Source organism: Empidonax traillii, unplaced genomic scaffold, assembly GCF_003031625.1.
Source record: "Empidonax traillii isolate 1590-97213 ecotype Southwest subspecies unplaced genomic scaffold, ASM303162v1 scaffold1372:size120433, whole genome shotgun sequence".
In the NCBI taxonomy this organism is placed as follows: Eukaryota; Metazoa; Chordata; class Aves; order Passeriformes; family Tyrannidae; genus Empidonax; species Empidonax traillii.
The window spans coordinates 101,222-113,336 of record NW_020956565.1 but is presented as its reverse complement, the minus strand read 5'-3'; the positions used below and the strand labels follow the sequence as shown (position 1 = coordinate 113,336).

General features: G+C 39.5%; 1 protein-coding gene across 1 annotated transcript in view; it reads right to left on the bottom strand.

Annotated features, from left to right (window-relative positions):
- The window catches only part of DCDC2 (doublecortin domain containing 2), a 57,492-nt gene that overhangs the window by 6,349 nt on the left and 39,028 nt on the right, over positions 1-12,115 (bottom strand). Inside the window, exon 8 of the mRNA XM_027906899.1 lies at positions 8,560-8,660. Within this exon, the coding sequence (XP_027762700.1) occupies positions 8,560-8,660 (101 nt within the window). The remainder of the gene's footprint in view (positions 1-8,559; positions 8,661-12,115) is intronic.

Below are 12,115 nucleotides of genomic sequence, written 5' to 3'. Positions count from 1 at the left end.
CTGACAAAAGACTTGTATATGTATAATGAAAAGCATATTCAATCAAAGGCACATAGAAAAACTGAATTCTCAACTTTATGCTGGAAACATGGACCCACCTTGCCTTCCATAAACTTCCTGACTTAACTAACAGGTTGATGAGGAGCAGAGCCAATTTCATTTTGCATTCAAGAGATATGATTGCTTGACAGTATTTTTAACCTCAGCAAAACCAGTGTGTTTTAAAAAGAAAGATACATTCTAATTACACTCATCATGCTTTCATTCATTAAGAGCTACATTACCAAATGCCATCATCATTCAAAAGCAGTAAATCAGGAAATCTTCAGACATTGAAGTGTTTGGCTTCTTTTCCTCTAGGGATGCTAATGTAACCTCTCAGAAGGTTTGTATGTGACTGATACTGAAAAGTACAGTGTCACAAATCATTTAAGGCAAAAATTACTTTGTACCACTAAAGCAAAACATAATTTTGCTTTACTGAAACAATTTGGAAATGTTTACTTGGCCAAGGGTCACAGCAGACAAACAATGAGGTACACAACAAAAATGTTAATGGTCACAAATACCAGCATGAATACATCTCACAAATGCAGCAACAGGAACACTTAACTTTGATTGCACCAAACATCTCCAGAACAGAGCTGCCCCTACTCCTGCTCAGTCAGGAATGTTTTGTAGCAGCACTGCACAGATTCCAACAGCGAAACATTTTGTTCCTGAACCAGACAGGGTTGCTAAGTGACAGCAGCACTCTTCTCTTCCACATCATTTACAAAACCCAGGCTCTTCAAAACAAGCAAATGAATAGTTAAGGGTTCGATCGTCTTGCATTTCCCACATAGTTCCCACATTCCCACAAAATGCACCGTTGTTGCTCAAGGCAAAAGTCTATAAACTCCAATATTTTTATGAGATGGATGCATCTTTTTTTTTTTTTTTTTTAACAACAAATACAGCACCTGAGTCCACAGAGTCTAATATTTCATGACATCATAGCACCCAGAAGTCTAACTAGAATGAATGGAAACTAAAGAATTTGAAAGTGTAGAAAGTGGTCTTTCAAAACTCCCTTCATAAGTGTCATTGTGGAACCATACACAATTCCTTAATCACAAGCACACATAATTCCTTAATCACAAGACAGCCATGACATTTTTGAGTACTGCATTCTGGAACCCTCAACATAAATGGGACATGGACCTACTGGATCAAGTCCAGAGGAGGACCATGAAAATAACCACGGGACCGGAGCACCTCTTCTATTAAGACAGACTCAGAGAGTTGGGGTTTTTCAGCCCGGAGAAGGCTCCAGGGAGACCTTATAGCACCTTCCAGTGCCTAAAGGAAGCCTATATGAAAGCTGGAGAGGATCTTTTTACAAGGGCATGTGTTGACAGAATAAGGGAGAATGGCTACAAACCGAAAGAGGGCGGGGTTAGATTTGATTCTAGGAAGAAATTCTTTACAGTGATGGTGATGAAGCACTAGAAGAGGTTGGCCAGGGAAACTGTGGATGCCCCATCCTTGGAAGTGTTCAAGGCCAGGTTGGACAGGATTCTGAACAACCTGGTCTAGTGAATGAAAGGTGTCCCTGCCCGTGACGGGAGAGTTGAAATGAGATGATCAAGGTTCCTTCCAATCCAATCTGATGATCCGATCAGATCTTTAATTTTCTGATATGTACCTAACTCAAGAATATTCTTCTCCACCTATTTCACTGACACTTATGTTTATGTTTTCCCATAACATTTTGCATGTGCACATTCAAATTTGCCTAAACTTCACTTCCTACAATACAGTATGATCTGCTGAGCATCTCTGTAGATAATAAGATCATTAGGCATTTAAAAAGAAGCCCTACTGAGGCTGCAAAAATACAGAAATAATTTTTTTCCAGAAACAGATTCTTCCATAATGAATTAAAAATGCCCTATAGGTTAAGCAATTTGAGAAACTGTCTCCTCTAGGATTGCTGGAGTTTTTTCAAGACAGAGATATACAGAGAGAGGAAACCTTTCTTTTTTAAAATGGTATCAACACTAGTTTTACAACAGAACTTCATTTGCAGGCTTCATTCAGAAGTGAAGGTTCTCCAACTGTTGGCCACATAGGCCTCTTAAGACAAGATCAGACCTTGCTGCTATAGCTTAGAGATCAGTCACCCAGTGCAGAAACAGAGGGAAGATCTCTTCTCATTCTGAACTGCAAGGAGCCAATCAGCTTCCCTATCTCACACAGACAAACAATAACAGCATAAGTGTAAATCAGTGGAACTGAAAGAAGAACACGCAGTGGAAAATCTTATCTGCTGGCTTGTCAGCACTCAAAATTCATAGGGTTTAAATTACAGCTGCATCATTTGTAGCAAAATTCGAGCATAAAACGTTTTTTCTGCATGTGTTCTTTCCAAACGCCATTTTGAAGTCCTTACTGATGTAGTGCAAAATGTTTCCTCATGAAAAGTCGTAGCCCTTGTAATGAAAGAATGTATCTTCAAGCAGACAGTCTGTTTTAATGTTAAATCAACGTAAACTTTAACATTTTGCCTTTGGCAAGAGGGGAGATAAACATTTTATTCTGCTCACTGAGGTGAATCTTGGCTCTCTAAAGCAAAATATAGACTCCATAATGAAAACTGCAAATGAAAGGTGCAAATTTTCTGCTACTGATGATACACTCCAGCTCCTGCTCACCTAGGGGAGATACACAATCTCACATCACATCACAGCCCAGGAAATGGGGAATAATGAGTGGAGGACTCCATTAATCAGTGGACACGTCTGTAATAATGGAAAGCAAATGGCTAATGAAAGAACCCAGAGTGTGAACATCTACCAAAAAAAACCTAAAAAGTACCTGTTAGACAAATGTATCATCCAATGATTTTACAAACAATCACAAGAGAGGAGGAGATGGGGATGATGGATCTGGAAGGAAAAAAAAAACCCCAAAGAGCGAAACAAAACCAAAACCAGACTCTTTCTACATAACTTACATCTTAACAGCCAGTATCATATTCCCCATGGCAAAGCAGGCTGGCACAACAACATGCTTCAATTCCTTACAGGGGTCATGCACTGGATAACTTCGAATCTCATAACTCTCATGCTTACTCCACCTCCCAGTGGCTCAGCATGGGAGAGGAACAACCATACTTATGGAAAAGCATAAATCAGTGCAAACTTGCAGAGTTATTTCAATATTATTATTACAAACTGCTGCTTTTGTATTTCACAACTTACACAGAACTGAAGAAAAATAGTAGGTTTTTTCTGAAATCCTTACAAATTAGAAAAGTTTCTGAGTTACTTTGAATATATTTATATTATTAACAGAAAACTCAAAGTAGCACACTTAATTACCATCTCCAGTAAGAAACTTGTATTGTTTTGCTGCCTCCCTATCAAGACCTGCAATAAAACCACCTTGTTCCCCTGTTATTTGCACAATTGATTTCATAGTCTGTCATCAGTTCCCACGAATGTCAACACAGTGATGTAAACAACCAACCTGGAGCAAGTCTGCATGTCAAAAGAAGAAACTAGCCATTTTGTATTTGGAAGCTGAAGTGTCGGTACAGAATATAGAACAGAAGGGCCTGGTTTGGTTTAAGGCAAAATAGTGATTTTTTTTCCTCCTTGATGTTCAATTACAACTGTCAGCTAGTCTAGAGTAAAGCAAACCCTGTCCTTTTAATGTGTTTTCAGCTGGCAGACAGCATTTTATAGAGCAGGACATAAGCAAGTGTCTAGCCAGTATTACACTAAGCTTAGTTAATGGCTAATCTGGCATTTGTTCAACTGTGTACTTCAAACAGCAAGACAGAGAAGGTGCATAAAAAGAAAAAAAGACAAAGCTCTGTCTTCACCACCTCAATTATGTGGCTGATGGAAATGATAGCCTATCAGAAGTGTCAGCATTCTAGTGAAAGCTGGCATGTAAATATTTATGTATTACACAAGCCCCGACTGGCTGCCCTTTTCCATATTTCTAGCAATAACAGAAACTGTAGTGCAGATAAGAAAAAGCAGTAAAGCTTTACAACACAGAATTTAAAACAATTTAAAATGCTCATTAATAAGAACCTGAACATGTACAATGCTAAATGCTTCCAAGGTTTGAGCGACCTCAGTTATCCGGGAATCAAAAGTACTCCGTGCTGCTCAGGACACAGCTTCCTGCCAGATTACCTAGGAAACTATACATGAAGTTTTACCATTATAAATAAACTATGGCTTGAGTTGGAATAAATTTTGGTTCTTTGTTTGGCTTGTATGAAAATATGAAAATCAGATTATTCATTGTCCGTTACTGATTTTTTAATTCGGGGGTTTTTTCCCCTTTAAACATACCCACTTCCAGTTCCTTGTCCAGGTAGCAAAATCTGTTGGAAGCAGTTGAAAAATATTTCCATCTTAGGATGATGAAAGGACCTTGGTACAAGAGCTTAGATGTATCGAGGAAGGTCTGAGTACTGCAAGCTTCCCAGCACATCTGATGGTTACTGGCAACTGTGTCAACAGTTCCTCTGCCAAACACAGAAGTGGTAGTGGAGAGTTAACTATTCCCCCCTCCCTAGGGATGGTCAGCATGCCCTGGCCGAGGCAAACTGGTGAGACACATGGCAGAATGGGCAGAGCTATTGCCTGCACTGTAGGATCTCTGTGGAGAAGTAAGGCAGCTGTCTCCAGGGCTGGATTTCATACGAATTGCAGTCAACCTAAAAACTAAGGCCTGACAACCCAATTTACACTGTCAAATGTTTTAGACTACCCAGAGGAATTCTTCACGCACCTTCAGAGGCGAATAAACAGGCTAATCACTTCTCAATTTGATTATTACACTGCCAATTTTATTACATATCCAGGGCAGGATATGCTTCAGGATGTCAGAAGAAACAAAGGTTAAGACAAGAGGCGGCATGTTCTTCCCCAATGTCAGTACTATCAGCACAACACTATACATCCTAATTATCACAGCACTTCACAAGGACAACTTCAATTTACAGCGCTGATAAACCCAATGGTGTTTAGCATATAAGTATGGTTATTTGGCTGGTATTTGCTGAGAAAAGACACCACTGTAGCACTTCTTATATCAGGGACCAGGACAGTCATGCTCTTGTTGCCTCTTTCTATCACCTGATTCATGTGTCTTCAAGAACGATGTCTATAAAATAGCTGAGCAAAACTTCTTCCCATTAAAATGAATAAATCATGAGAAAGATCCATTTTAGAAACAGGAAGCTAAAATAAAATGGAGGGATCCATTAGGTTTTTTAGATGGTATGCTGTCATTCTTCAAAATGGCTAGAAAGGTCATAAAATGTCTATTTCCCCCTCAGGTATTTTTTTAAAATCTATCAGCCTGCACCTCAGGAAGTCTTCCATCATCCCCATATCACCATTGGCAAATCAGAGCTCAAATCAGTCCAGCAATTCAATTACCTGGGAAGCATCATCTCCTCGGACGGTAAGATTGATGCAGGAATAGACAACAGGTTAGCAAAGGCGTACAGAGCTTTAGGTAAACTCCATAAAAGAGTTTGGTGAAACAAATACCTGAAGAAAAGTACAAAGATCAGCATTTACAGAGCCATTGTACTGTCCACTCTTTTATATGGATCTGAATCGTGGGTCATTTACCAGCACCACTTGCGTCTCTTAGAACGCTTCCACCAGCGCTGCCTCCGTACAATCCTAAACATCCACTGGACTGACTATGTGACCAACACGTCTGTCCTTGAGCAGGCAGCAGTCCCAAGCATTGAGGCCATGCTGCTGAGAACACAGCTGTGCTGGGCAGGGCACGTCTCCAGGATGCAGGATCATCGCCTCCCTAAGATCGTTCTCTGTGGGGAACTTGCCACTGGCTGCAGTGAGAGAGGAGCCCCAAAGAGGAGATACAAGGACTGCCTGAAACAATCCCTCAGCCTTGGCCATATTGATCACCACCATTGGTCTACCCTGGCCTCCAATCGGGAGGCCTGGAGACACACCATCTATAATGCTGCTGCTGCTTTTGAGAACACACGCAGGATCACTCTCGAGGAGAAAAGACAACGCAGAAAGAATCGCGTCTCGTCGATATCACCTGGGGAGTCTTTCTGCTGTGCCTTCTGCAACTGGACTTGTCTATCTTACTTTGGCCTTTTTAGCCATCAGCGCGCTTGTAGCAAGCGTGGGTAGAGCCCTTCTCAAATCTTCGTTTGCAAAGCCTAGCCATGATGATGATGATTTTTTAAAAAAAGCTAAATGTATATGTGTCTAGTATTTTTTTACCCAATATGGATAAAGGGCAGTGGTGTCCAAAAGGTTTAGATAGCATATCCGTATCAGTAAAACCTTTTTGAGTATGAATCCCCAGTATATGTTTGTTTATTTATTTATAAATTGTGTACAGCTGAAGTTCTAACGTTTCTTTCTAACATTCGCAGTACCCCTGTGGAGTGTCTTGCATACCCTCTGGGCTGTGCACACTCCACTTTGAAGACCACTGCTCTGGAGATCATCTAGGCCAGTGCCCATTGCACTGGCTTCAAAGCAAAAATAAATTGTTAATCATTACTAAAACTAAACTATCTGGTTTAGATTTTAATATTCAAGACAAAGATTCCCCACTCTCTTGAACAGGAAAGTGCTTACAGTTCTCTCTGTTGGAAACATGTCCAATTAGAATTTGCCTTGCCATAACTTTTGACCACTGCCTCATCCCTTTGTTGTGCAACACAGAGAAAAGCCTGTGTTTTTTCCATTTTCTCTGTTACTCCATCCGTAGCTTCAGAGAGCAGTTTGATCTGTCTCCTCCATGACATCATCTGTGTTACTAATGAACATGTTAGAAGTCTCAGATCCAGTAACAAACCTTGAGGACCACCATCCATGGAAAGGTGCCAGTTAAATCTCAACCAGCTAACGTTTTAAGTCTCACCAAACCAGCCAGTTTTTTGTACACCTTGTAGCCCACAAATCCAGCCCCTACATCCCTTAAGGAACCTTTCTCACCAAATGTACCATGCTTCTTCCATTTTCTCCTAGAAACATGGAAGTCTACACTGAAGGCAAGATAAATGACAATACCTGCGCTCCCTTCACCCACAGAGACAGTTATTTCATCGCTGAGGCAATGAGGCTGGTAAAGTATGATTTGTCCATAGTAAATCCATGTTGATTATTCCCAGTCACATGCATCACTTTTCATTTATCAACAAGCTTTGGCCTTCATATCCAGGCAATGTCTCTATAATGCTCTTTAGCAATCCATCCCCTCTTCTCTCTCTTTTAGTATGAGGTCAGAAGTCCTCTGCTCAAATTGGTCACCTGTTATGCCTGCTTGTTTCCTTGCACAATAGGGACAGTTCTCGTGCTTTGAGGAAAATTCCCCTGGAAATCACCCAGATCTCCCATATTCCTCTGCACTTCAGGGCAGCCTCACACAGGGCTCTACCTGCCAGTTTCCCAACCACAGCAAAGTCAACACTCCTGAAGTCTACAATTTTTATTTATTTTCCATCCTCACTTTCTTCAGGGTCTTTGTCATCTCACGGCCAGTGCAACTAAGGCTGCCACTATCACATCCCCAACCAGTTTCTACTTACTCATGAGTAGCAAGTCCAGCAGAATACCTCTCCTAATCATGTCTTTTATTACCTACATCAAAAAACTGTCTCCAACACACTCCAGAAGTCTCCTGGATTGTTTATGCTCCATCAGGTTTCCTGGGTAATCAAAGTGTATTTACAAACTATTATTTTTAACTCCCTCCCATTTGTTTACAGTCTCAGGTTAGCAACCATTCCTTTGTACTGAGCTGACCATCAGAAAGTCAGAATGCAACAACTGGAAACAAAGTTGAGCAAGTTGGCAAATTCCTACAAACACATAAGATGAAAAAGATGGCTGTCTTGTGAGCAATTCATTAGCAAGAAAAAAAAAAGTTAGTTTTTGAGCAAATAAGTTAAGCAGTTCTACTCTCCACTTCACTGGAATAAGCTCCAACTTACCTATTTGCTGTATTATTTCAGTCCACAGGAGTTTCTTTTAAAAACAAATCCAAGTAAAATGAAGGGGATATAATTTTATTTTTAGTGATCAAAACCTGTTTATTGCACATAAGTCTTAGGATTAAAAAAATGGCCAATTAAGCACCATATTGCTCCAACAAAAGAAAGTGCTCTCAGCTTTAACAAAAACCAGATAAATGCATGCCTGTTTGTGGTTCAGGACTGGAGGAATACTGCTCTACCAGTATAAAGAGACTGCAATTCAGGTGAATCTATTTGGTAGGTTGTAACAGTAGGGAGTCCTGATTCTCTAAGGCTCTATAAGGGCACTCAGAGCAGTTCTGAAGCTGATGAAAAGGTAACTGACATTTGACATATTAACAGAGAAAACAAGATTCGCTAAAGCTCACATAAAAGAAGCTGTATCATCGAGCTTACAGTTATCCCCACAGTATTATGCTGTACACTTAAAAGAAATTGAGGAAAGAAAAACAACACACAATCTGTAATCCTAAAAAAAAAAACCAAACAGTTATTTAAAGCTCAACCAATACCTGATCCAGCGGAACTTCTACAAGAGTATCTTCATCTTCCTGCACTTCAGTTGCCCCCCACATTTCAGGCCCCTCTTCTCTGGCTTTGTAAATATCTTCACCTACAATGGGAAAGATACAGAGTAGAAGAAAGTGAAGTCCAATGGTGACACTGTGTGGCTCAACTACTGAAATGCACATTCAATTTTGCTTCTGAGAACACCTTTCTGAGCTGACCCATCATACAGTTCTTTTAAGGAAGATTTCAATCTCCCATCATTTCCAATTTTTTTTTTTTCCTTTTAACAATAAATACTTACATAATTCACCATTTGGGGAAAGAGGAAGGAAAGGTAAAAGGAAAGGGAAAGGGAAAGGAAACAGGGACTGAACAAAGCCCTGGATCTGAAGTTCTCTCACTTCTGTCAAAGGTTCAGAGTGAACCTGACTATAATACATTACAACAACAACATATTACTTCTGTTTCTACAGTCAATTATAGTACCCTGTAGTAATTAGCCTTATAACATATATCTATCAAAAATTTCAGGCTCTGAATCAGCAACAGACATGCTGAACCAGGACAGGATTAAAAGACTAAAATTAACAGAAACAGTTGGGAATAGTGCTACTAGTGCTACTCCCCACCCCTGCATACATGCAAGTAGAATTATGGTTGAAACTCCACATTCACATTAAAAAAACAACTACTCTATAAACAAGGTTTAATGGTTACAATGATATTCAATTTAGTTTAAGTAATTTATTTACCCTAAGTGTAAGTAGTAACTAAGGGTCTTTGAAGTTTCCAATACAGGTCTTACAGTATCAGCTAACTAGGAAAGTGAAGATTGGTACATATGGAAAACAATTTCCAAGTGACACATGTCCTTTTCTCCCACCTCTGGAACTGAAAACAGCCTAGAAACTAAAAGCACGTGTTATCCAAATCATCTTGCTCCATCTACCTAGGGAAGATGGATGGTCCTAAGCTAATGTGTCCATATCCAACATAAGATGCAATTACAATAAGGAAAAAATAGTTCTGCTGGTTTTGACTGCCTCTTAGTTCTTCATGAAAAGATGTGAACTTGATAATATCAACTGACCATGCAAATTGATCTACACTGCTGGACACTTAAATAAACAGCTCCAGTGTAGAGCTGAACCATGCACAGAACAACAGAAGAGGAAAAATAATAGACATAACCCCAAGTCTTAGAAAAATCCAGAGTCCATCTGCATAACAAGTCAGCACTGACTACTCTGAAAGTTAGTTTTCCAGTTACTTTCTCAACACTATGAGAGCCGAATGAAGAGTTTACCCTGGGAACAAAATTCTGAGGCAAATCACTGCAAATGGCTAACTGGAGGGGAGGTGCCAACTCATCCAGATATCCATAAAAGTCTACTGACAGGAGACTGACCAGAACACACCAGAAATGAAGGCTGTTCTCACAGTTTGAAATGAAGTGGCAGAAATGGGAGAGCCTATGGAACATCACAATGATATTCCAAAGCGGTATTGCTGGCTGCATCTTGGGAGAGAGGTTTTCTGATGGACATGGTAGCAGTTTGAGTTCCTGAGCATGAGTCCTGCTGGACCCTTCTCACCCCACTCAAAGATCCACTCTGTAGCACATTCTGTTGAAACCAAGGACATTCAATATTTACTAGCAGTATGATATATCTTGGACAATCTACATGCACATATCTCATTACAGACTGACAAGACTTGTTTGGGTTTTTTTTTTTTTTTTTACAAAATCACCAATAAAAACATGGTATGGTTGAGAGCAACAACAAAATACATCTGGATGGGTGCTACCTGTACTTTTCCAAATAATCAATGCACTTCACAATGCCCATTTTTCTGAGCTCTCCAAGGGACAGAATGTTCTGTTTCCTATACTTGATACTATCATTGTTGCCTCTCATCATAGATATTTGATTGAGTTATAGATCTCCACCATATCCTGAGAGGAAAATGTAATGAGTTTCTTAAAAGCCACCATGATGACTCTCCTAATTCAAGACCTTCCCTTAAGTACCTATTAAAAAAAAAAACTTGTCCTAGATTCCTTGGGTTCATTGAACTATAAAAAGTTAACTCAGTGTCTGAAAGAACTGCATTTAATATCACCATCATTCTATTTAGACTTGTAATAACACTTTTGCCTTCAGGGTCCTCAAGTCTTTCGACCAAAATGGAGATTGTTTAGCCTCTAGAGGTAAAAGGTTTTTGGTGTAGAGGCAATTCTCATCGGGTTTCACTCCAGCAGGGCACAAGAAGAAGTACAAGGGAGATGAACAAGTGTTGGCCCTGGAGGCCGAATCTACTCAACAGCTGAGGATTCTCAATTTTAAAGCACCTCTTCTTAGAAGAGTATCTAAACCTCAGGGCTATGCTGAACGACCCAAGGAGACAGACATACAGTATTTTCAAAAAAACTTAATCATGAAACCAGGAGGGGGCAAGAGAGAGGGAAGAAGACTGTAAGTTTCAGTAAGGAACTGTATTTCCCATTTAAAAGAGAGTGCCAAAAAAGGTAGTAGCAGGGGGATTTCAATAAGCAAAAACTGAAATCTCCATGGAATTTCCTCCAAGTACTTTCTAATAGGTGCTTGCTCAAGAAGTTGGTCATAAATAAAAAGAAATTAGTTGAAAAGAACCCTGCACAACATTGCAGCATCTCTCACGGATACTGCTGCTCATTGTCTTGCACAGAAAGCACTCTAACAGGGCTTTCAGTTAGTGTTTCACTCTAACAGCATTCCTGTCCTTTCACAGAGTGAAAATATTATTTAAGGAAAATAGAAAAATTACAACAAAAGGGAAATTAATTATTTACCTCTTCACAAATGTAAGAGGATGGAAAGCAAATGTCCAAAATAAATGTATCGTTAACAGTTGGGGAAGAAAGAAAAACACTTAGGCCTGAAATGTGCTAAAACAGGTGAAGAAAAAAATTACACTAACTGAAATTGTAACACTTGAACAAATAAAAAATTCCAAAGAAAATGGCAAGGATAGGACACCCACTCTAGTCTTTTGTTACGAAAACTGAAAAGAAATACAAAAATTGCAAAATAATTTTCATTTAAATTAACTTGACTAAATGGAGCATTAAGAAAATAGCTTAAAATGCAAACATTGTCAGTGTTGCTACCCTACTTCAGCCAGAAGTATTTACACTTTATGCATGTGCAGCTACAAGTATCTGGAGGAGGGCAGCTGAGTGAAAGGCCAACACACTCCTTGTTCATGAGATTCTGTGTCATGATCTTGTCAGCAGGAGTTTGCAGGCCACATTAATCACTGTTATCAGCGCCCTGAATTACTCCCAAGGAAATGTGCTCGTTTGGGTAACTCTGCCTCATATTTTATAGCTACTATTTCAGGAATGTTTTTTTGGTTTAGGAAAAAAAAACAAGGATGGAAAAATCTTATTGATGCAATATTTCACATCCCTGTTAGTCAGTTTCTACACACGTCTCTAAGGGAGGAAAAAACAAGAAGGCATTTTAGAAAACGCTATAAATTACACGAAGGAATATTTTTGCAAGTCTTCATTCT